The sequence below is a fragment of the Platichthys flesus genome, chromosome 21, assembly GCF_949316205.1.
Source record: "Platichthys flesus chromosome 21, fPlaFle2.1, whole genome shotgun sequence".
Lineage (NCBI taxonomy): Eukaryota > Metazoa > Chordata > Actinopteri > Pleuronectiformes > Pleuronectidae > Platichthys > Platichthys flesus.
In genome coordinates this window covers 77,150-101,947 of record NC_084965.1, presented here as the reverse complement: position 1 = coordinate 101,947, position 24,798 = coordinate 77,150, and the positions used below count along the sequence as shown (strand labels likewise).

Genomic DNA, 24,798 nt, shown 5'->3' with positions numbered 1-24,798 from the left:
CGGCTCCAACCATTTTATTTTAGTATTCCAAATAGCCAATGTTGCACTTGCAAAGATAAAGTTAATGAAGACCAGAGTTTGTCCCCCAACTCCTGAAGTAGCTTAAAGAGATCAGTCAACCGGGGCCAGGACACCAAAAAGGGAAGGGAACAGAAAGAACCCCCCCCCCCCCCCCCCCCCGTGCTCGGGTCCAGGTGAACTCTGCATCTGTTTTACTATAACTCCATGTATAATGTAGAGGTCAGCCAACCATTTCTCCACAGGAGCCTTATACAGGACCTGTCAGCTGCCACTAGGGGAAGAGTCCGAGCCAAAACCCTCAGTCCCTCTGGACTCCCTGAGTCCTGCAAGAGAGCGGTAGTTCAGACCTTCACACAGCTGCCGTAGAGCTGCTTCCCTCCACAGGAGCTCAATGTTCCCAGGAGTCTTTAGGGATTACAGTCGGCCGCTCTCTTCTCTCCACTCCCCCACAGCAGGACTCACACTCAGGGTAGGAAAGACGTATTCCTGTCCTTCACTCCACTGGTCAGCCAGACTTTGGTTCTGAGCGATGGTCCCGGAGAGGCTCAGGCAGTGACGGCCACACCTCGACCACCAGGCTCCAGGGTACTCTGGTTGAGCCAGCGTCTCAGTGACGTCCTGTGAGGTGACCCAGCTTCCAAGAGTCTGATGGAGCTGAGAGTCCTCCAGGCATCAATCATGGAACTGTAAAATGGTGTAAGTCCAGTCAGTAGCTGAGTGGTCCGGCCCTCCAGCAGCCGGGCTTCAACCGACCAGCACAGAAAGCTGAGCTGCAGTGAGAGGATGTCTGTGAGCCCCCCCCCCCCCAACAGGAGGTACAGGACGGACGCCTGCACACGGTGATGACCGACCAGAGAAAGTCCAACAGCTACTGATGACTGATCAATGGATGTGGATTTTTTCACCTAAAACATTTGTATAATTTCTTTACCAGGTTTATGTAGTTTTAAGTTGTTTAATGAAATATCTGGATTCTCAGAACTTCAGACTTAAGTCAAATCACAATCAATCAATCTCATAAAATGTTGTCAATGTTGTTCAGTCAGCTGATATCGGCCCTCTCTCGGCCAATCAGAACACCTTGTTCTGGACCACTGCCTTGCTCTCCAGCAGCACTTTGATGATGTCATCACTGTAGGACAGGGTGTCCCGCAGCACCTGCACAGTGTGCTGACCAATCAGCGGAGGGGCCGTTGGTCCACCTGGGGTGAAGCTGCTGAATCGAACCGCCGGACCTGAAGACAAGAAAACAATCTGAGGTTAAATCGGATCAAACTAAAGAAAAGAGAATATTCAGGAGTCGTGGTTCTCCTGAAGCCTCGGATCCATCGACAGCTCAACTCTAACTTTGAAAAGAAAGAGGGGACGACGAGTCTACCATGGAGACCTTTGGTATCACCCAGCATGCATTGCATCAACCCTGATTCTTCTCACTTTCTTTAACATTGTGAGACAGACACAGTGAATAATTCATGATGAAAACAATCAGATATTTATGAGTGTGTGTGATTTGGTGCAGATTCAATGTACGTGAAGTTTGAACGGTTAAAGTTTTTCCTTTAACAATAACATGTGACAGAAACGGATGAATGTACTTTGTGTCTCTGCTGCAGATTTAGTTTCTTTACTTTTAAATACCAGCATGTGTATGTGTGTGTTTGTGTATGTGTAATTGTGTGAATCACTCAGGTCACAGTTTTACACGTAATTGGGAACAAAGTCTTTGTGTCACTCAGGTGTTATTTTAATAAGAAAGCGGAATCTCTTCATCTTTTATTCATGGATCTGTTTGTCCTCATTTGCTTCAGACACATTGTGAATATTGAGAAACGAGCAGCTTGAGAATCTTGAGATATTTTTCTGTGAACACACTGAACTGGGCAGAAAATATAAACTGTGAAAACAAATAAAGTAAAAGAGGAAAGTCTTTATTCTTTAAAAAAAATGCAGAGATGTTTTTATCTGTTTCCTGCTCAGAGACTACAGAGGAAAGTTAGCTAATAGCTAACACTGGTAATGCTAAGGAGCTGAGCATTGTCCCTGTCGAACAAACAAACATATGCATATATCAAATAGAAGATATTTATAGGTAAGATGTCGAGATTAACCATTACTTACTCTGGAGCTTAGTGTGCTCTTATTTTGAAAAACACTGCGTTTGTGCATTACCCACGATATTAGATTTGAAATATGACGATAAAAACGATCTTTCTAAAAATCAGTCGACAGATGAACATTTGCTTTCAAAGCTTGAGGACGAAGACTGAACTGATGACGAGTATCAGAGTGTTGGTCCCGACCAATGAGGAGCAGGACGTAGAAGAGAAGTGTGAACGTGACAGCAGCTAAAAGTCGACTCAGAACTAACACGCAACAATCAACCTCCTTTTTAAAGAACGCCACTAACGAGCTGAACTCTCACAGTCAAATGTGTGTGTCTGTGGTGTGATCCCACACGTGCATGATCACACGAGACAGAGAGTGTGTGGTTGCGTGTTTGTCAGCCTGCATGCTTTTATGCATGACTGTGTTTGTGTGTGAACAGTTCTGCTATTTCCAAACCATTAGCAACTAGTTTTCCTCTTCAATGATGGTCAACAAGTGTGTGTGTGTGTGTGTGTGTGTCTGTGTGTGTGTGTATGTGTGTGTGTGTGTGTGTGTGTGTGTGTGTAGGGGTATCAGGACAAATAATTAACAATAAGATTATGTAATATCTCTATTCATTCTCATTTTGTCTTTTTTTCCCTGCATCTCTGTGTCGATCATTGTTTCTGTGAAGGAAACAAGGAAACAAGGAAACAAGAAAGGAAGTTAAATGGGAACGAATGAAGGAAGAAAGGAAAGGAATGATCCGAGGAAGTAAGGATCTCTGTGGATCAGCTGATGCAAACGTTAGACGATCACGATAAGGAAAAACATCAGACACACAATGTGTGAGTGTTGTGTGTTTGCTGTGTTTGTGTTGTGTAAGTGTGTTATGTGGGTGTTGTGTGAGTGTATGTTGTGTGAAAATGTGTTGTGTGAGTGTATGTTGTGTGTTTTGTAAATGTGTGTGTCTTATGAGTGTATGTTGTGTGAGAGTATGTTATGTGCGTGTGTCTTGTGAGAGTATGTTGTGTGTGTGTTGTGAGTGTATTTCGTGTGAGAGTATGTTTTGTGTTGTGTGAGAGTATGTTGTGTGTTGTGTGAGTGTGTGAGTGTGTGGTTGTGTACTGACCGGGCACACTGATGCGTCCTGCTGTTGGATGACTCATTTCCTGTATGAGATTGTTGTGTTTAACCTACAAACAAACAAACAAACAAACATCAAACGGTGCCTTACGTTACGATTCACTTTGTTCTTCACAACAGTTTCAAAGTACTTTTACTTTACTTGAGTATTTTTATTTTATGCCTTTATAATGTGTGTGTGTCTTTTCTTTCTCATCGTCCCTTGTTCCTTCAATTCTGTCTTTAACTTTGAAGAACATTTTTAAATAGTTATTAGATGATAACAGGCTGAGACAATGTGATTGACAGCTGATTTAGGATTGGTTGAGAGTGTGTGGGTGGGGCCTCAATACTAACGCTCATCACTACTGCATAAACTGTGACTGTAAATGATGACATCACCTCAAGATGGCAGCGCTCTGCTTCATTCTGGACATTTCTCTTTGATCTTTATTTAGCCTTTGATCTATATTTACAGTGTGTGTGAGGTTGGTTTGATTTCCAGCTGTGTTCAGGTTCACCACATGTTCGCTGACGTTTGAAACCAACTGTATTTTCCATGTAAATATATATTTTCAGAAAACAGAGTATCAAGAGTTTGATGAGACAACTGTGTGTGTGTGTGTATGTTTGATGTGTGCATCGTAGTTGTGCATGCGTGCATACAAGTGTAACAATATGATTGCATACATGTGTGTGTTTGTAACACAATCTGCTTGTTATGCAGGGTATCATTACATCCATATGGTCGAACACACACACACACACACACACACACACACACACACACACACACACACACACACACACACACACACACACACACACACACACACACACACACACACACACACACACACACACACACACACACACAACAATAGATGTTTAGTTTTTCTTTTCTAAACCATTAAATAGAGCGAGAATTAGTCAGAAATTCGATCTGGGCCTTCTCACTGGAAACAGTTCTCTAGCTCTATGTCTGACTGTGTGTGAACGCTGTTATACGATCTGACTGTAGCCGAGGTTTAAATGATACATTTGTCCCGACAGTGGCGCTTGAGGTCATTTACATTCAGAGGGTTCATCCTCTGGGGAGCAGGATTGAGATGTGGTTAGATTTGGTTCAGACCCTCTTCCCTCAGAATGAATTCTGACAGTCAGCAGGGACCCACACTGTCATCATCACAACGTCTTGTTGTGCTGCTGGTTCCTGTTTACTCTACCAAAGGGTGGCGCTGATAAACTCAGAGCTATTGGCTGCTTTAAGGACTGCTCCTCCTCCGCTTCATGTTTCTACCAAATGAGTAAACAAGCGGAATCAAACATGTGACGTATGTTTCACTGTAATTCTTCCAGCACTCTGATTTAATCAGTGTCAGCTGTTAGCGCCAGGTAGCATTCAGGTAACATTAGGGGTATGCTAATGTCAGCAGGCTAACATGCTAAACTGAGGTGAACACATAGCAAACATTTAACATGCTTGATAACCTACACCCTAAACCTAAACCTAACCCTAACTTAACCAAACCTAAGCCAACTTTAACCTAACCTAAAGTTAAGTCCCCCACGTTATGTCTCCATAAAGCTGTGGTTCTCCAACTGTTTCCTTCATGCCCCCCCCCCAACAAAATGATGAGAAAATGATCCAAGTTTAACGTGTGTATTTACATAACTTGCACATGAACATTAAATCCACTTTCAGGCATTTCTGAACTTTTGTTTCATTTGCCATTTTTTTCAAAGAATAGTGCATAACTGCTTAAACTCACTTAACTGATGAACTTCTGGGACATTTATCCCTACATCCTAACCCTGTCCGTACTTTTTCATTCATAGAGAGAAAATAAATAAAATGATAATCACTTTGTTACTGAGATGATAAAGCTCAACAAAAAAGAACACATGCATGTGACTGAGGTGTAATGTTTGTCTTCTTCATTAGTTGGGTCTCATAGAGTTTTCAGACCTGAGATCTGGTCTCTCCTCATGTCCTCCTCATGTCCTCCTCATGTCCCCCTCATGTCCTCCTCATGTCCTCCTCATGTCCTCCTCATGTCCTCCTCATGTCCCCTCATGTCCTCCTCATGTCCTCCTCATGTCCCCCTCATGTCCCCCTCATGTCCTCCTCATGTCCTCCTCATGTCCCCCTCATGTCCTCCTCATGTCCCCTCATGTCCTCCTCATGTCCTCCTCATGTCCCCCTCATGTCCTCCTCATGTCCCCCTCATGTCCTCCTCATGTCCCCCTCATGTCCTCTCACATTGACTGTGGAGCCACGAGCGAGACAGGCTTCATCGTTCTTTCTTTTCAACTTGGTTTTTGAACACTGTGTCACTGACCGGCTGCTTCACGTGAACGAGCTCTGATCTCATGTGTGTCCCTGAGCGGTTGAGTGGGGGCGGAGCCCCGGGGCCTGTGTGTGTGCGCTTTCAACACTGCACAGGAAGCCCCTGCGGGGGGCGGAAGCCGCGGGTTCCCGACCCCTGGCTACGGCGAACGGGCAATTTGTTTACGTACGCCGTTAAAGAGATGCGGAGGTCAAAACATTAGTTCGGTTATAATATTAGTTCCGCTTCACATCTCCCCCCCCCCCCCCCCCCCCCCCGGTCGCGCCCCACACACAGATTGAGAATCACTGCCATAATGTAACACAGACACACACAGTTTTGTGGTTGTCGGCCATATGCCTCCTCATTTTCTGAGTTTCTTGTTCTTCAGTCTTTTTCTTTCTATCATCTCTCCTTAACTGTGATTCACTGACCAATCAGAAGCAGAGCTGTGAGGGGAGGAACAAACTGAATCTGACAAATCAGAACGATCACATCCCTGTGACGATGACCTCTTCACCCGCTACCCTCACACCTCCCTCCCTCCCTCCCCATCACTCGTTACTCTTTGTATACACCCCCCCCCCCCAGCTTGCCCCCTACCAGTCTTTGAAGCTAAAACTGTGGCGTCCATTAAGTCGACTAACCAGCACCCATGGGACTCCTCCAGGCTGTTACATCATGTTACTGCAACATCAAGGAGTGTGAGTGTGCATGTGAAGATCTGAGCCTGAACCTGCTGCTCTCACTTTGACCTTGACAATCAAAGACGTTTTCGTTCCTGTGAAGCACCACAGTCGTTTTTCTATTAGATGGCAACAGGAGTTTTAAGCGTGTTACATGAAGCTGTGGCCTCGATGGTTAAAGAACGAGTAGTGACAACGAGCAGAACACAGAAAAAAACTATTTGACAGTTGAAAGTGAAGTATAGTTTGTGAAGGATGAGTTTAATCTGTAGAAATAACACAAACACGAGGATGAGAATAACTTCTCTCTCTCATCTTCCCATCAAATATAATACTTTGTCCCAAACACACACCCTGGGACAGCAGGGTCTTCACACACAGTTCGGTGGGGGAATAAATCTGTGGTTGTGGCCAGTAGATGATAAGAGCTACTACCCGCAGGGGACATCAGCAGGCTGGAGCTGCTCTTCCTCTAATTGAGTTTCAAGAGTCTTCTCGGACAGAGGAAAAGACGAAAGTGCTGAGGCCATCAGTCTTTCAGCAGACATGCAGAAACCACCAGAGAAACAAAACAATTGAAGAGCTCTCATGAAAACACACACAAACCCAGGGGGATTCTGCCCAAAGCTGGAGACATGAAGAGTTCCAGCTAGGTTTTCTAAAAAGGTTATTGTCCTCGAGAGCGTCATGGTCATCAGGTCGTATTTATTTATCATCAAATTCAGTAATGAAAGCTCCTTAAACTGCATCCAAGGCTTCAACAGTTGGATCCTTCTAGGCCCAACCCTCCATGATTCATTGAGTTTTGATGATTTTCAAAGTGGTAATGGTGCCGGCAAGTGACGAGATGTCCGATGCTTGAATTTCCTGCTTTAACTCAACCGAATAGCTCAGGGTAGAAACCCTCTGTAGATCTTTGTGCTCTCCCTGACACATTAAGTCCGCCTCCTCCGTGGATCAGGTAGAGCATGGACACAGCTGTTGTTTCCACATCCAGGGCGGTTCCACTTCTTTGGGGCAGTGCTTCTGGCCCGATGACGGCAGTGATGACTGCTGCGGGGGGGGATTGGCTTCTGTCAGAACTATGAAGCACTTGTGTTTCTGCAAATAAGAACACTGTCTGCAGGAGTCTATTTTTTAAATGTGCAACCACACTCCAATCTCTTGTGAATTCGACAAGCTGATTTCTGGCTGAACTCTGTTACTCTCTCACCCATGTTTGATTTAATGTGTAAGATGGGAGCAAGTTTCAACCCATGGTGATGGGGTCTTTCTCTGATGGTGGAAACTTCTTGTTGGTGTTAGTCACTCATCAAACCTCCCTACACGTCCACGTTCATCAGTCCAGGCCACCGCTCATACAGAGCAGGAATATATTTCCCTCGAGCTGCATTTCGCTGTCAGCTCGCAGCTCATCTGGGGAACAGTCAGGTCGATGTGACCTGGAGGAAGCTTCAGGTCTGTCAACATGACTTCAGATCCAGCCTCTCCTGAAACAATCCTGAAACAATCCTTCAACGTAATTCAGGATCTGTCGAGAAAAGAGTTGATAAAGTTCTAAACTTCTGATCATCCATCAGCCTTCGGTGTCCGTCCTGTTTTTATAGTTGTAGAACACATTTGTATTCTTCTCTGATGCATTTCTCCCTGGATGATTGAAAAGCAGTTTAAAAAAGGCTGGGGTGTTTCCCGTTCTTATATACTGCCACAACGTGTTCCATAGACTAACCCTCTGGTTTGTGTGCTGCTGCTTTGGAGCCTCAGTTTGACATTTTGTCCAGTGCCCCCTACTTGTTTTAAAACCAGAAGTAACCATATTTGGAGGAGCGGGGGTGCAGTACTAGAGCTGGGTACTGCTCACATTGGAAACAATCCAGTCTGCTTGGAGGGAGTGTTTCCTGAGAAAATGGCCGGAGCTTCACTTTGCTCTCCAGTCGACGATGTGCGGTCCTCATGACCTGGGAGTGCGAGTTGTCTGGTAGAGTGACTTCTTCTGCAGCTTCAGGTTCATGGCGTCTCTGCTTGATTCAACAATGTCCTGACAGTAATGAAGGACATTTGTAGAAATTGTGTCCAAACAAAAGAAGACGTTTTCTAAAGACAAAAACAATTTATGAAGGAATGAGGGTTTATCGGCCAGTTAGCAAAGCAAGGCATTGAAAGAGTTGCAGGTTCAAAGCCTTGATCTTAAGGCACTCGTGATTGGGGCTCCCTTCCTCTTGTCTAGAGCAAGGCACTAACCCAACCAAGGTTACAGGTTCACTTCCCTAGAGCAAGTCACTGAAAGATTTTTGGTTACATGGTTAGGGGATAATTTTCCTTGAGCAAGGCAGTATTGACGGTGAACGAACTACTGCTGCGAGGGTTGGAAGTTGAATTCCCTGTGTCCCACTAAGAGCATGAGATAGGCACCACCAAGTTTCCTCCAAACCATAAAGGAAGGCACATCACCAAGGTCACACGTTGAATTCCCCCAAAAAGAGTTCTTGTTTACCCCAATAGGAGCACGAGTAAGGTAAAAACATGCCTTCCATACATCTATTGGATGAAGCAAGGCAGTAATAATGCCAGGGTTAAGTGTTAAATTCCCAGCATCCCTTTGTAGTTTAGAGCAATAGAATGGGTTGTTTGTTAAATTATATGATTCCTTGTTTAGCCAAGCACAGCACCCCCTTCTGCCAGAAACGGGTTCACTTCAGAGGCGGTTTAGGTTTCAGCTGAGATAAATCAAGTGCACCAGTAGTCAGGATATTAAAACCATATTCAGCTGGATACTTGCTGCAGGGCCTGGCCGCTGCCCAGATGACATGACAGATACATAGACGAGTGGTTGTAGTCGTAAAAACAAGGTCGGTTATTGCTGAACTTCTGGAAGAGAGACAGAGAGGAGCAGAAAGAGGGCAGAGGGACAGGAAACTGTCAAAAGGTGAAATAACTGAGAAAAAGAGAAAACACTGAACAGCTGGAAAAAAAGAGCAACAGAGAGAAAATATGTTTTCACGCATGAACTGTGTAAAATGTTGTCTGGATATTTCCTGTAGTCTGTTTGTGAAGCAGCAGCAGCAGGTTATTGGGTCAGACTCGTTCACAACTGTGGACTCTAGTGGATCTGGTCTGGATGGTGGATCATGGTCTTGCTGGTTGCTGACCACAGACTATGATGCAGCAGGACTGATTGACTTATAGTGTTGAAGTTATCCTTCAAGATGTTTCCCCTCATCAATGCTGCTGACAACTTCTATCCTGATGATGTTTCCTTCACTTGACATCTGTTGACTTGTGTCCGTCCTGGGAGACGGGTCCTCACATGTGTCTCTGAGGTTTCTATGTATTTGTACCTGTTAAAGGTTTTTAGTAGTTTGTCCTGACTCTTGTTGAGGGTGAAGGACAGAGGATGTCTCACCATGTTAAAGCCCTATGAGACAAACTGTGATTTGTGAATATGGGCTATACAAATAAAGTTTGATTGATTGATTTCTCCCTCACTGCGAGCTAAACAATCATCAAAAACACGACTGTTTTCCGTCCTGGCTCCTAAATGGTGGAATGAGCTCCCCATTGACATCCGGACATCAGAAAGTCTACACATCTTCCGCCGAAAACTAAAAACATACCTCTTCCGACGTTACCTTGAATGAAAAAAAAAAAAAAAAAAAAAAAAAAAAAAACACTAACAACTTTTTGAAACTAACACTTTACTAGCACTTAAATGGCACTTACTTATAGCACTTTGTAGTTTTGCTTTATTTGAAGAAATTGTATTTTCTTGATTCTTGTCGTCCTTGGTATGTACCCTCGGGTTTGAATGCACTTATTGTGAGTCGCTTTGGATAAAAGCGTCAGCTAAATGAAATGTAATGTAATGTAATGTAATGATTTATCATGTGGGAACATCCAGACGAGGGGCGGAGCTTGTAGAGCAGCAGGGGTGGAGCCTGTAGAGCAGCAGGGGCGGAGCCTGTAGAGCAGCAGGAGGCGGAGATGATGTATAAACTCTGCTGTATAAAGATCTGTTTTGTTGTTTACAGCTCCTCCACACCGGGTCGGCCCTCATCACCAGAAGATCTGGAATCTCCTCGTGTTTCCAAGTGGACGTCTTCATCTTCTACGTGTCCGGCTCCTCTTCTTCCTCCTGAGATGTTTGTGTTCTTCAAGTTTCACGTCACGTGTTAGAAACCTCATCAACACGTCCACTCGCTCTCTGGGAAGCTTCCACACATTGTCCTGCTGGTTCCTCACATGGACTCTAACATGTTACACACATGTTACCAGGAATGTCCAATATTCGGAAGCAGTTGCTCGGTACGCGACAGAAGAGAGAGACTGAGAGGTTTTCCAAATCACTTCCAGACTCCGGGGGGGTGACTTCCTGATTACTAACAGCCTCTCTGTAGAGCTGCTGTGTGGGGACACACACACACACACACACACACACACACACACACACACACACACACACACACACACACACACACACACACACACACACACACACACACACACACACACACACACACACACACACACACACACACACACACACACACACACACACACACACACACACACTCTAAAAGGCTTTATTTTAAAGTTCTTCCTCCACCACGACAGAAACTTGTTACCGCAGTTTGAAGACAAACTTTTTGCAGCTGGTGTAGAAAGAAATTTATTGTTGGAAAATTCATTCCAGAATATTACTATTAACAATTTCATGTTTAATATGATGAATCATGTTAATAATACAACAATATGTGAGATCAAACAGAATTAACAGCTGATGACAAGTTACTTAAAAGTTCATGTTAAATATCTGAGTTAACATTCACACACGTAAACACAAACAAAGGTCTGGACCACAACACCCACGTCCTGCTAACAGCTAACAGGTCACAGCGACATGATGAACTGCTAGCTGCTGTTGTCTGAAGGATCACTTAACAACATCAACACAAGCTTCAGAATGAGTTGACCCACAAACACAATAATTCACTGTGACTCGGAGAGCACCTGCCCCACAGGATGAATCAGCTGATCCATCCTCTGGTTCAAAAGACGGAGACACAAGAGCAGAGACGGACTGAACTGTAAAGCTATGGAAACAACAGGCCACTAAAGTTAAGAGTTTTGTGAGTTTCCGATTCAATAAAGTTGCTGAAAAGACACACATTCGTCTCTGGCTGTATTAGGGAGACCCAAGTCTCACCATCATGAAATATGATGACAATAACACAGTCTGTGTGTGTGGGTGTATTTGTGTGGTCTACCTGAGGGTCAGAAAACACTTCCTGGATGCTGTTGATTGGTCCAACAGGAACACCGGAGCCCTCAAAACTCTTCAGCCAATCCGCTGTGTTCTTCTGCAGGAATCTGAGATGATTACAGATTCATTATCACAATTACAGTTAATAACAAAACTTAAATCACCAAACTGCAGCTGTACTCCTCGGCCAACCAGTGTCTGAAGGTCAGTGGGACCTGGGACCTTCAACATCTGATCAGTTCATCTTTTGGTTGAACTGAATTTGAGGAAACTCCCTCAAGAAGTTCTTGATATGCAATTAAGAGAAGAAAATGAAAACATGATATCGCTGATTTTAAATTATTATTAATAGTGATTTTTAGACTTTAGGTTTAAAACGCCTGCATTTTTATAATAATACATCTGGGGCAGTGTGTGTGTACCTCTGGGACAGTGTGTTTGTTTGTGTGTACTCCTGGGACAGTGTGTGTGTACCTCTGGGGCAGTGTGTGTGTGTCGGTACTCCTGGGACAGTGTGTGTGTACTCCTGGGACAGTGTGTGTGTACCTCTGGGACAGTGTGTGTAGCAGTTCCTTTCGGTTCTGTACTCTTAGTTTGTTAGTTTTGTATCTTTGATCGTCGTTCAGCTCAATCAGCTCCAAAACCTGCAAACACACAAAACAATAAGATCACATCAACAACACAACGGGTAAGGGTTGTGGTAGTGTATATCTGTTTGTTTCTGTCGTGTTGTTTCATGTGTCTCATTTTGTATTTCTAATGTTATATTTTTTCGAGATACATTTATTGATCCCAATCACACGACATGCAGAGTAGGGAAATGTGTCTTCTGCTTTTGTCCCATCTGGTGAACATCACAGGACACACAGAGCAGTGGGCAGCCATGCCCAGCGCCCGGGGAGCAGATGTTGGGGGAGCAAGGTGCCTTGCTCAGGGGCACTTAGACAGTGGGGTTGGGAGAGTGCTCTTTGGACTTTGGAACAGATCCGGGTGTTGTCCTGGCAGGTATGTTGTATTGTCACCGCGAGGAATCAAACCAGCGACCTTCCAGTCCGATGTCCGTAACTTTCTGCCACTAGTCCACCGCCTCTCTGATTGTGTATGATCATGCCACTGAACTGTTTAGGAAGGCACTGAGGTGTTTTGAACTACAGGGGGCGCTCCTGAAGTCTGCCGTTCTTCTTTGGATTAGTTTACTGGAGCAGCAGCGTTTCAACTGCTGACAGGAAGAGACTGGACAGACTGACGAGGAGGCCCGCTCGGTCCTGGGATGTTGGACTGTGGCTGGGACAGAGCAGAGTGAAACTCCATCACAGCACTGGGCAGCTCCTTCAGCAACAGACTGATTCACTCTTCTTCGGTTCTTCTCCCTCCGTCTGTGTCGTTTCACTGGAGCTCTCTGAGAAATGTTGAAGATGAACCTCACAACACTTAATCCGACCCGAGCACAGACATGGAGAATAGTTTCTAGAAAAAGACAATTTTGTCCCTGATTTTCTCTTTGGCTGTTGTAGTTCATAAAAAGGCAGCAGTATTGAAATAGGACTGTTGACCAATTAAAAACTCCCTCAGTTTTTACACCATCTCACTTACAAACAAAAAACAAACAAATCCACAAACAGGCTGAACACAGAACCTCCTTGTTACAGGTGGAACAGAACCACACGTGCAGGGGGGAGAACGTACCTCACACACTTGGACAAACTGTTTGTCGTTTCCTGCAGCAACCACAATGTGTCCGTCTTTGGTTTCAAAGGCCTGAAACACACAGAGACAAACATTAGAAACATCAGAAGAGGCTGCTCCCAGCTGCTCTGTGGTCAGTTGTGATGATGAGTTGGACAGGTCCTGTGTCACTGGGGAGAAGAACCTGCTTTTCAACTCTCAGTAGAATGGAAGGTTAGCGGCGGAGCTAGCGTCTGTATGGAAACTGGGAACAGACGAAGCTGCAGCTAAAAGCAACGATAAAACAGTTCAGCTGGCTTTGCTTTATTCAATCAGCAAACTGTGAAAGCAGGAGACTTCAGCTCAGTTGTACGTTGTGTAGTGTTTTGGCTTTTTGACAGCACCTGAGGGCCGCAGCACAAGCCCCGCCCAGTTAGAGAGAGCTCTGTGAGAGCAGGATTTTTAAATGACTTTTATACATGTCTATTTTTTAAGCAATCAAATTTGCTTGGGTGGTTGATGATACGTTGCCCTGTTGTTTGAGAAACTCAGAAAATATATCTAATTGATTTACACGGCCTTTAAGAGTCCTTGATAATTCATGAATAAAGTGAAAGTCAAAGTCTTCTTCCTCTTCTTCCTCATCCTCCTCTGTGGTTGAACCAGAACAACTCCTCCATGTGTTCCAGCGTATTAAACTGTGTCATTATGTTCAGTTCATGTTAAAGTGAATCATTCTCAGTTCAGCAGGTTCATATAAAACGGACTCAAATTAAATCCAGACTTTTGTGTGTTGAGGATCTGATGAGTTTTAAAATTAGTTTAATAAACTGAAGCTTCTTTTAAAGACCAATTCTTCTTCTACTTTTTTTATTCTCCTCCTCCTCCCCTCAACGCATCTTTCTTTTCCTCCCTAATTGTTGTCTTCCTCTAGGCTTTACTTTCTCCTCCTTTTTCACAATTGTTTGTAATAAATACTCGTGGCCACATGAAAAGAGGACAACAAAGTCTGTCATACATCACAAAACACACAAGATTAAGATTAGTTTATTTATACCAAACACATGCACAGACATGCAAAACACACTCATGCAATGGTAGGTAAATGTAACTTCTGCATTTGACCCATCTGGTGCAGGACACACAGAGCAGTGAGCGACCATGTACGGCGCTCGGGGAGCAGATGTTGGGGGAGTAAGGTGCCTTGCTCAGGGGCACTAGACAGGGTAGGGAGACTCTTGGATTTTTGGACAGATCAATCCAGGTTCGTCTTTTGTTGTCTCTCCGTGGAGTCGAACCAGAGACCAACCAGAGACCTTCTCTGCCCATAGTCCAAGTTTCTGCCACTAGACCACCGCCTCTCCTGAAATACTGCTGTGTACAAACACACATACACAGCAGTATTGTGTTAGTGTTCAGACCACTAACCTTTAGTCCATGTAGGATCCATCCATCCCTCACTGGCTGCTTAGTGTCTAGGTGAAATTCATTGTATTGATTTTATGTACACTCAATATAGTAAAATCTGTAATAAAGTTTCAGCCTTTCCTTCTTGAAGGCGAGGATCTTTCATGCTTCTCGTCTTTGACTTGGTGGACATCTCAGTTTGGGGAGATGTGAATTGATCCATCTTATAAATCAAATGTGAGCTTGAGAAGCTCCACTGGGATGGATGAGTTCAGCTCCTTCTCACAAAGCCTCAACTGCAAAACACCAACATTTCTGTTGTTTGAACTTTCATGATCTTCAGCAAAACCGTCTGCTCCGCTTTCAACTCCGACCCCGGGGGGATGCGCACATTGTGGGTAAGGCGTTTCGCACAAGGAGTAGATCTGAGTGTCGGACAGTAAAGCTCCAGCCGATGGGAGACGAGCACCACAAGAATCAAGCTGCTGCTTTCAGGCAGAGCAGATGGAGCAAACCATCAGGAAGAACTGCCATTTTATCTGTTCATGTGTGTGTCTCATCAATGTGAACCAGCTCAGGTTGGATTCACACTGAAATAACACAAAGAACCTCTTATTGTTTTAATTCCATTAAAGTGACTTCCGAGTTAAAATGTCACGATCCAAAGAGAGGTTAGGGTTAGGGGCGGATCCAGTAGGTGGCGGTAATGCACCTTGACGTTGGCGGCCACACACAAATAATCTGAACAAAGAAGAAGGAAGCAGGGGCAAATCTGCAGAGTAACAGGACACATCGACAAGCAGTGGAAGTCAGAAGAGAGACCACATTACAGAGACAGTATTGGAGACATGGACGATTTATTTACAACAGCAACAGTTAGAGTGATGAGAGACAGGGTCCTAGAGAGGACAGAGCAGGACCTGGACGTTTGGACAGAGCACAAGAAAAGCTTAAGATTGTGATATATTCTGATTCGGATGAGGACAAGTTGTGTTGTGAAACTGATGAAGATGTTTTCTTACTTTGCTTGTGTTTTTCAACTTGCATGTGTTTTCTTAAGATGCTGTTCGTTGAGTTATCAGGGTCACCGTAGTTCAGGTCGTTTAGTGGGTTCAGAGTGTTCAGGGTGTTTAGGGTGTTCAGTGGGTTCAGGGGGTTCAGTGGGTTCAGGGCGTTGAGTGGGTTCAGGGCGTTCAGGGTGTTCAGTGGGTTCAGAGTGTTCAGGGTGTTCAGTGGGTTCAGGGGGTTCAGGGCGTTTAGTCGGTTCAGGGCGTTTAGTGGGTTCAGTGGGTTCAGAGTGTTCAGTGTGTTCAGTGTGTTCAGGGTGTTCAGTGGGTTCAGGGGGTTCAGGGTGTTTAGGGTGTTTAGGGTGTTCAGTGGGTTCAGGGGGTTCAGTGGGTTCAGGGCGTTGAGTGGGTTCAGGGCGTTCAGGGTGTTCAGTGGGTTCAGAGTGTTCAGGGTGTTCAGTGGGTTCAGGGGGTTCAGGGCGTTTAGTCGGTTCAGGGCGTTTAGTGGGTTCAGTGGGTTCAGAGTGTTCAGTGTGTTCAGGGTGTTCAGTGGGTTCAGGGCGTTTAGTGGGTTCAGGGTGTTCAGGGTGTTTAGGGTGTTTAGGGTGTTCAGGGTGTTCAGGGTGTTTAGGATGTTCAGGATGTTTAGGGTGTTCAGTGGGTTCAGTGGGTTTAGGGTGTTCAGTGGGTTCAGGGGGTTCAGGGGGTTCAGGGCGTTTAGTGGGTGCAGGGGGTTCAGGGGGTTCAGTGGGTTCAGGGTGTTCAGGGTGTTCAGGGTGTTACCTGGTAAGGGACGATGCTCTCGTGGGCCGTCCCCCAGCGCCTCGCCTCCTTCCCTGCGTTCAGGTAGTTGGCAGCGATGTGGCTGAGACAGGAAACCTGAGAGAACCAGAAGCTGTTAGATCTGAGCTGTCGTCAGTCTCCCTCTCTCCGGTCACTAAAAACCACAGCCGGTCATTCTCAGGGGGGTTTTCCTGCTAAACCACTGGAGAGCGGCCAGCGGCTCACCTTCAGCTCTGTGGCTTTACTGAAAAAAAATACAAACACCTTTTTGAAACTAACACTTTAATAGCACTTACTTTTAGCACTTTGTAGTTTTGCTTTATTTTGAATTTATTGTACTTTCTTGACTGGTCCTAGATTTGTTCCCTCGGGGCTGATGCACTTATTGTGAGTCGCTTTGGATTAAAGCGTCAGCTAAATGAAATGTAATTTACAAGCAGCTGAAAACCTGCAAATTGATTTTCATGACTCTTGGCAAACATATCGGCCTCAAGGCTTTTTCAAGTCGAACCCATTCCTCATTTGATCCACAACCCTGCAACACCAACATTCAACACACACATGGTTCTTTACAATGTTCTGATGCAGCAAAGAAAACATGGGCAAAGGAACGAAATCCGTAAATTCTGAGATTCTTCATAAAGTTCTGCCGCTGGTTTTTAAACAGATCCAGGTGAAAGGATCTGTTGGCTATATGTTTCCTATAAATTGTACCAATTGTTATTTTCTTAACCCTAAAACAGCCCTTTGAGATATAAGAGTTTCACCTTCTGAGGAAGAAAAGTTTCTTCTCCTGAAGATTCAAATCTCCAGCTTCGGTGACAGGAAACCGAATTTTCGGTTTTTATTTTAAACTTTATTTTTATTGAAGAGAAACACAAACCTTCCTTGACAACATCACAAATTATATATGACAGCGCTATAGACAAGAAAAAAAATAATAAAGACATTCCATCGTACCACAGGATTCCCCTCAGTTAGAGAGGTATCCTGCAATAGGTAGCCACCTCCTCACAAAAACATCAGGCCTTAATTCTAATTGAGCAGTTAAAGCCTACACTCCATACACCTCCTCAGTTTCGGTTGTTTTTTTAAACTCCATCTGGGAAAATTCTCTCTTGACAAACATGAAGTTTCCAAACCAGCTGACAGACGTGAAAGATGACAAAATAATAAAACATAAAACAACTTTTAAAAGCAACACTGTCACACAAGTAGCACGTCTTGATGTGACAAATCAAACGCACCCTGGGCCTCTGTAATACTTCAGGGTCCCGAGCGACATGTGATCCCAGCTCCCTGGAGGTTTTAGGATTATGTATGGTTAGATTTGTTTATAGAGAGAAAACACTGGGAGAAATATTGATGGGTTTGTTTATACTGTTCAGATTTCTCAGGATAAATCCCCAGCTTGTTTAAATACCTGCATGTTTCCAGGGTTGGTTATTAGCTGAACATCAGAAACACAGACACACTTGTGATTATCTCTCATGTCAGAACCACCTCATTGATCTGGATGGAATCAGACACGTCACTGAAAACGGGTTTGACTTGTGTCTTATTCAGCTGCCTGTTTGTTTTCCTCCGACTGAGACAGAGTGGAGAGTCTCAAATTAAGCCTCCTTGTCATATTATATATACATTCATTATTTTCTGGAGAGAGAAACATCTCTCAGTACACACACACACACACACACACACACACACACACACACACACACACACACACACACACACACACACACACACACACACACACACACACACACACACACACACACACACACACACACACACACACACACACACACACACACACACACACACACACACACACACCCCTACCTACCTGTGAGGACAGCAGGTTGCAGTCAATGTGAAGTCCTGTCCCTGTCTTGTGTCTCTGCAGCAGTCCAGCCATGATGGCTCCGTGTGCGTACAGCCCCGTCGCCAGGTCCGTCATAGCAACACCTGGACGCACCGGCTCACCGCCCTGCCAGAGGAAACAATGCATTATGGGAGGTGAGGGCAATCCAACCCCTTCATCTGGTGGTTCTAGAGTGTGTCAGAGTAGAACAGGAGGTAGAACCTTCAGCTGCCAGGCTCTTCTCCTGTGGAACCAGCTCCCACTCTGGGTTCTGGAGTCAGACACCATCTCTACATTTAAGGTTCAATTAAAAACATTCCTCTTTGATAAAGGCTGGAGTTCGGGATCAGGCGAGTCCTGAACCTTCTCTTAGTTATTTACATAGAGACATGTCTCATTTCTTGGTAACTACGAGTTTGAATTCTTCATAGAGCTCACTGATCATCTGTTGATCACCTGGTTCTGACAGCTGAAGCTGCGACTGAGTCAGTTCCACTCTTCGAACCCACTGAGCAGAGTTTAAAACCTGAACCGGTACGTCTGGTGAATCTGTAAAGCTGGTGTCACAACTCTGCTCTCTTCATCCTCCTTACATGTGTTTCTGTATTTACTGCATTTCAGGATTTGGATTTAGTGAATATGATGTTTGCATGAGCTTTGTCCCTCAAGGCCACCGTGATAAACTGGGTTTCAAAAAGATCTAATAACACCAATACACAAAACTGACCTCTGGCCCAGTGATGTGCATCATCCCTGACACAGCAGAGGCGATGGAGTCGTAGCCGGGACTCTGAGACCGAGGACCTGTCTGTCCATAGCCTACACAGACAAACCACCCAAACACACAAACACACACACAGATGATTGTCTATGCTAATAGCTGGTTTCTCTCTGACCTAAGAGGGAACACAGCAGGGATTCAAACCATCAACCTCTCAGTGTCTCCTCTGCCAAGAGAACAAGATTCAAGCTCTTAGTCGAGCTGACTATTGCTTCATATCAACAACAAACATCCGTGATTTTAACATGACAACCAGCTCAGCGCTGTGACGGGACCTCCAACTGAAACTCCAGTGATGGACGTGTGTCTACGAACGAATCACCCCTGGTCCGAACGAAGTCTCCACTGATGATGTAATCAGACTTCACTTTCCCATCTTTATGCAAACACACAACTTTTAATGTGTGCCTGTGTTCTTGTATGAACCAACCAGGAGAAAGACTCTATGAATCGACTACAATGCAACAATAGACTGTATTCTATTTTGAGTGTAAATAAAGATGACATGTCTCCGCTTCCTCCAGAAGTGAAGCTAAAAGATCTCAAACACACAATCGCTTTTCAAGAATAGATGAAGAAAAGAAACAATCTCAAGTCAAACAGAAAACTCGAACATGATGCGCTGCAGGGTTGAAACGTCCTGATGTTCAGAGGAGTTCGGTGGGGATCTTTCTCTCTGCGGCTAGTTGGTTTAAAGAAATAATCTCAAAAGTGACGCATGGTTTGGAGATCGATCAGCGGTAAGTGAGTCGAACACAAAGCTTCAGTTTCTGTTACAAACTGAGTAGTAAAGGTTCAGGGGAGCACATGAATCTCACGACCTGACCAGGATGTAAAGCTGCATCCAGCAGCTGCTGCTTAATGAGGCCTCCTGGGTAATGTAGTTTTTTCCTGAAGAATGGGAGGACAGGCAAGAGGGGGAGGAAAAAAATGTGGAAAAAGTTGCAGTGGAGAGACACAAAGAAAGAGTAGGTGGCTTTAAAAAAGAAGTTAAATAAAATCGTAACTTTATTCATTTCTAAAAGATCTCGAATGATCCTTTGTTTTGCTTTTCATTCGTTTGTGGAAGACTTTCCTTGTTCAATGCTTTTTTTTTATTGATTTTATTTTCATAAATTGAATGTTCATAAATGTTGTTTTTAAAAGGAGAAAATAAATAATATTTGGATTAAAAACGCTGGATGTTAGAAAGTTGAACCTACTCTGATTCCGTTTTTGAAGAAGTCGTCTGTTTGTCTCATGCGTGTGAAAATGAGAATATTGTTTTGTTTGTTTTTCAAATAAAGTTAAATTAAATTCATCTCAGACTCAGATCCTGTAACATGGTCTGATTGTTTGTATTGTTTTATTGTTGTTATTAAATTGCAGAGTGAATAAACTGCCGAGTACACAGTCTGTCTACTGTGGAGTCCGCTGACATCTTGTGGCTGAGTCAGAGAACTGCAAGGGTGAGTGTTACTGTAGAAAGTGTGCTTTTGTGTGTTTGTTTTTTTTCCTTGTTGTGTTAACCCCGTCAACCCTTACAGGCCTTTGAACGGCCCCAGACTGAGCACTCTGATTCTGGAGAAGTACGATGAAAGAAACAAGAAGTTTCTCTGATTCTAGACATTTTCTCTTCATCAACAAACACAGCTTCATCACAGATGAATAATATAGTAATAAATCATGTTAAAGCTCCAGTGTGTAAGATTAAGGTGAAACGATCTATTGGAAGAAAATTTATATTAAATAATCCTAGTGATGTTTTCACTCGTTTCGTCTAAATTGTACGAATAATAATTTTCTTTACTCTAGAATGGCCTTTTATATTTAGATACAGTACATTTACAGCAGGGGGTCCTCTATATGGAGGTAGCTATATTTATATATAAAATCTATAAATCTCTGTGTGAACAAATGTTGACAGATGTGAGTCGTACCTGAGATGGAGCAGAAGATGATCTGAGGATTCACTTTGCTCAGCTGCTCAAACCCTAAATTCATCTCCTGCAGTTTCCCGGGGAGGAAGTTTTCTACCAACACATCACACACTGCAGTCAGCTGACACACACACACACACACACACACACACACACACACACACACACACACACACACACACACACACACACACACACACACACACACACACACACACACACACACACACACACACACACACACACACACACACACACACACACACACAGTATAAAACAAAGTTATGGTGTCTGTGTCACTGTGTGTGTGTGTCTATGTGTGTGTTTTTGTGTCATACCTCTTTGATAATCTTGGCTCCTCGTGGATGTTTCAGGTCAACAGCGATACTCTGAAAAAAGTCACTGATTGTCTTTAAATAGTCAATTATAACATACTTACACACACACATGCAGCTGGCAGTAAAGATCGAACACAAACACACACTCACACAGATGTTAATGTTCTTCACACAAACTGAACGTTGCAAAAACCAGAAATATGAAATGAGGCATCAAGTCATATAAAAGCTGACTAAAGAGCTGCCAACTCCCACGCTTACACGCTTTTGCATGTTTTCACACGCACTCACGCCACACACAATTCAAATCACAATAATTTGTGATCGCGATTAAATATTTTAATCGTTTGACAGCACTAATATATATACTTATATATTGGGGCTGGGGCTATATATATATATATATGTATATATATATATATATATATATATATATACACACAGACAATAACAATGGACTAAGAAGTTTAATCTTCTTGGTACCTTTTTGTTTCTGTTGACGCTCAGGAAGTAGATGCTCTCTGAAGAGATGAATGGAGGACCCCAGACTCTGGTGTCATCACCTGCTCCTGTCCAACAAACACACACAAAGAATTACCCATAATGCCCCACAGCTGTGCAGAAACAGATTATAACGTGGAGTGGGAGGAGCTTCAGACCCACCTGGTCTTTCCACTTTGATCACCTCAGCACCCAGATCTCCCAGGATCATGGTGGCGAAGGGACCGGCCAGAACTCTGCGAACGTTTAAAAACATCCAGAACGTTTGCTCTGGATCCGAGAACATACAAAAAAAAACATGCATGCAAACTGAATATTACCTCGTCAGGTCTAACACTCTCACGCCCTCCAGTGGTCGCAGGTTTTCTCCTGTTTGATTAAATTCAGACGATAAGGTGACGAGAGTTGATCTTTTTACAAATAAAATCTCTGCACCTGCTGTTGTCATTAGCTCCAGACCTGAACTCCTCCTGACAGCTGCATGTGCAAAGGAGAAGTACACAAGAAACCAGCTCCACAACAGGATGAACGCAGACAGCCGGCTCTGATGTCAGCAGGACCTGTGGTTACTTTGCCATGATTGGCTGCTGTCGGTGCTGCAGAGCAACCACAACACAGATCAGCAGCGTGTGACGCCACCAAAGTCAAAAGCTGCTTCAAGACAAAGAGTGAGACTCAGTTCCTCCTCCTCCTCCTGAGCTCCTGTATAAAGTCTAGGTCCAGGAGCAGTGTGAACAGCAGAGGATCCTCCACTGAGTGAGTGTTGGGGGGGGTGGGGTGGGGGAGAAGCTTCTAACACGGGACACAAACATGAAGAAACTAAAAGATTAAGATTAAGATTCGTTTATTTTTACCAAACAAATGCACAGACATGCACAACACACTCATGCAGGTAGGGAAATGTAACCTCTGCTTCTGACCCATCTGGTGCAGGACACACAGAGCAGTGAGCGACCATCTACGGCGCTCGGGGAGCAGATGTTGGGGGAGTAAGGTGCCTTGCTCAGGGGCACTAGACAGGGTAGGGAGACTCTTGGATTTTTGGACAGATCAATCCAGGTTCGTCTTCGGAGCAAACAGAGAAGTTCTTCAACATGGATGACATTAAATTAATAACTGAAGTGGAGAAGTGCAGTGAGTTCTATGATCCTCGGAACATGTTGTATAAAGACAACACCAAGGAGGACACATGTTGGGACGCTGATGCAGTTAATTTTGGAGCAACAATTAAGTATATGCTTGATAAAAATTATTAAAGGCCGTTTTTACTGCAGGCTGATAACAGCGGCGCTTCGGAGTGAACCCGACGTTAGTCCCGCCCATACACGCTTTCGACCAATCAGTAGACATTTCAGCTGTCAATTAAATAACTCAATATTTAAATGCAGATCGGGCTCGATCATAAGAACTCGGAACAGAAACACTCTTTACATTTATTTTACCCCTACTCTAGTCTATTTTAGTTTGGTCCATGTCCCTTCTGGTAACATAGAGGAGCTCCATGACCTGTACTGCAGTCTGCCACCAGGGGGAGATCGTGTTGATTTGGCTTCACTTTAAGGAGCAGTTGTTTAGTAAATCTTTATATCCCATTATTTAATAAAAACAACTGTTTAACCTGACATCACGTGACCGCACGTCAGTTACCACGGAGAGCCTCCACTGACGTCATCGCTGCTAACGTTAGCCTGTTAGCTTCGGCTCCGGGACGAACCTGTTTGAGACATCCACCTGCCGCCGGCGGGACACGTCCCCCAGCGAGTCGCCCCCGGGAGTCTCATCGGTACTGGCGGAGAGAGGCGCAGCCAGCAAAGAACCGACACACGGGTTTTTAACGATGCTACCGAGGCCGACATATTCGGCTTCTGCTAGCCTCGTAACGACCGGAAGTGCTGCCTGTTGAGTTTATTCACAGGGTGGATGCTTTCATTGTGAAGGTGTTGGACCGGAAGTTTGCTGTAGCGGCTCTCTGCCAGCAGGTGTCTCTATTTCCACTGTTTCTCTTTCAGTCATTTAAATAAGATTAAAAAATAAAAATTAATTAAAGCGGAAATAAAATAAACAGAAAAGATTTTCTCTCATCACATTAAAATTTGAATTAGTCAAATAAAGACTTTTTAATGAATTTTATTAAAATATTTAAGTTTCACTTGTTTGATCTAAATCTTTTCTAAATATTTAAATCGTTCATCACTGTTGGATTGTGTTCATATTCCATAAGAGTCACATAACTCACAGTTTATCTGTGAATGTATTCAGATTCCAGATATGGAAGTAATAATTCTTAAATCTCTGTATTGCTACTTTTGGATCACACATTGGACTAACAGCACCTACACGTCTTGTCTAAATCATTTACGGTTCTACAGTCTTCATTGAGAAGGAACATTTGTTTAAAAAGATCTGAAGCTCGTCTTTGTTCAATAAACTCTTGAATAATGAACCTGAAGATTAATCAGTCTCCTCTCAGCTTCCATATGTTTCCACAAACAGCAACAGCAACAATACAACAATTTTGGCTCATTAATGTCAAGTAAAAGAGAAAATAAAAAATTATTACAGCAGTACAACAAGTAGTTTCCAGTGGGAAATAACAATGTGACTACAAGTTTAATTTAGAAAAATGTCCCCCTCAGAGTTCAGACACAAACCAGTGAAATCATCACAAACCAAACGCCAGTAAAAATACACGTGAAATTTTGGATAAAAATGACAAAAATTTAAAATGATTCACCCTATTAAACATTTATAATTAATATATACAAGTATGAAACAAACAGGCTGGCAAACAGACAAAATGTCTTATGGGACTTGGAATAGTATTTGACCAAAGAAGAAGAAGTCAAATAGTATTTACCTTTGAAAAGAGTATTCTCCATTATTTGAGGAAGACAGGATTGGACAAAAAGATTTAATATGAACTTGATAACTGTGAATCACACTCCAACATTAGACCGAAGAAGAAAAAGGAGGAGCTATGAAATATCAAGTATGAATCATGCAGTTCAGGCTGAGCAGGGAAA

The 24,798-nt window shown here is 43.7% G+C and overlaps 1 protein-coding gene across 3 annotated transcripts; it reads right to left on the bottom strand.

Annotated features, from left to right (window-relative positions):
* sugct (succinyl-CoA:glutarate-CoA transferase) lies at positions 1-24,370 on the bottom strand. 3 transcript variants are annotated; one of them, XM_062379437.1, is made up of 14 exons: positions 23,490-24,370; positions 22,096-22,144; positions 21,938-22,011; positions 21,758-21,843; positions 21,275-21,325; positions 20,937-21,057; positions 18,964-19,055; positions 18,219-18,362; positions 16,370-16,465; positions 13,194-13,265; positions 12,054-12,151; positions 11,512-11,614; positions 3,239-3,302; positions 1-1,256 (listed from the first exon to the last, which is right to left on the bottom strand). In XM_062379437.1, exons 1-14 carry the CDS (start codon positions 23,629-23,631, stop codon positions 1,093-1,095), a joined length of 1,356 nt encoding a protein of 451 aa, XP_062235421.1. In that variant the 5' UTR covers positions 23,632-24,370; the 3' UTR covers positions 1-1,092. The 3 variants fall into 3 exon arrangements, with proteins under 3 accessions (XP_062235421.1, XP_062235422.1, XP_062235423.1); XM_062379438.1 differs by having other exon boundaries at positions 21,758-21,837; XM_062379439.1 differs by lacking the exon at positions 23,490-24,370 and adding an exon at positions 22,235-22,534.
* Between the last annotated feature and the right edge of the window lie 428 nt (positions 24,371-24,798).

Bases quoted from the DNA above. Each gene is read 5' to 3' on its own strand.
- sugct (XM_062379437.1), bottom strand. From the start codon at position 23,631: ATGTCGGCCTCGGTAGCATCGTTAAAAACCCGTGTGTCGGTTCTTTGC. The intron at 21,058-21,274 runs GTATGACACAAA...TGTGTGTGTCAG, and splicing joins GAGCCAAGATTATCAAAGAG to CTGACTGCAGTGTGTGATGT. The intron at 19,056-20,936 runs GTACGACTCACA...TTGTCTGTGTAG, and splicing joins CATCTTCTGCTCCATCTCAG to GCTATGGACAGACAGGTCCT.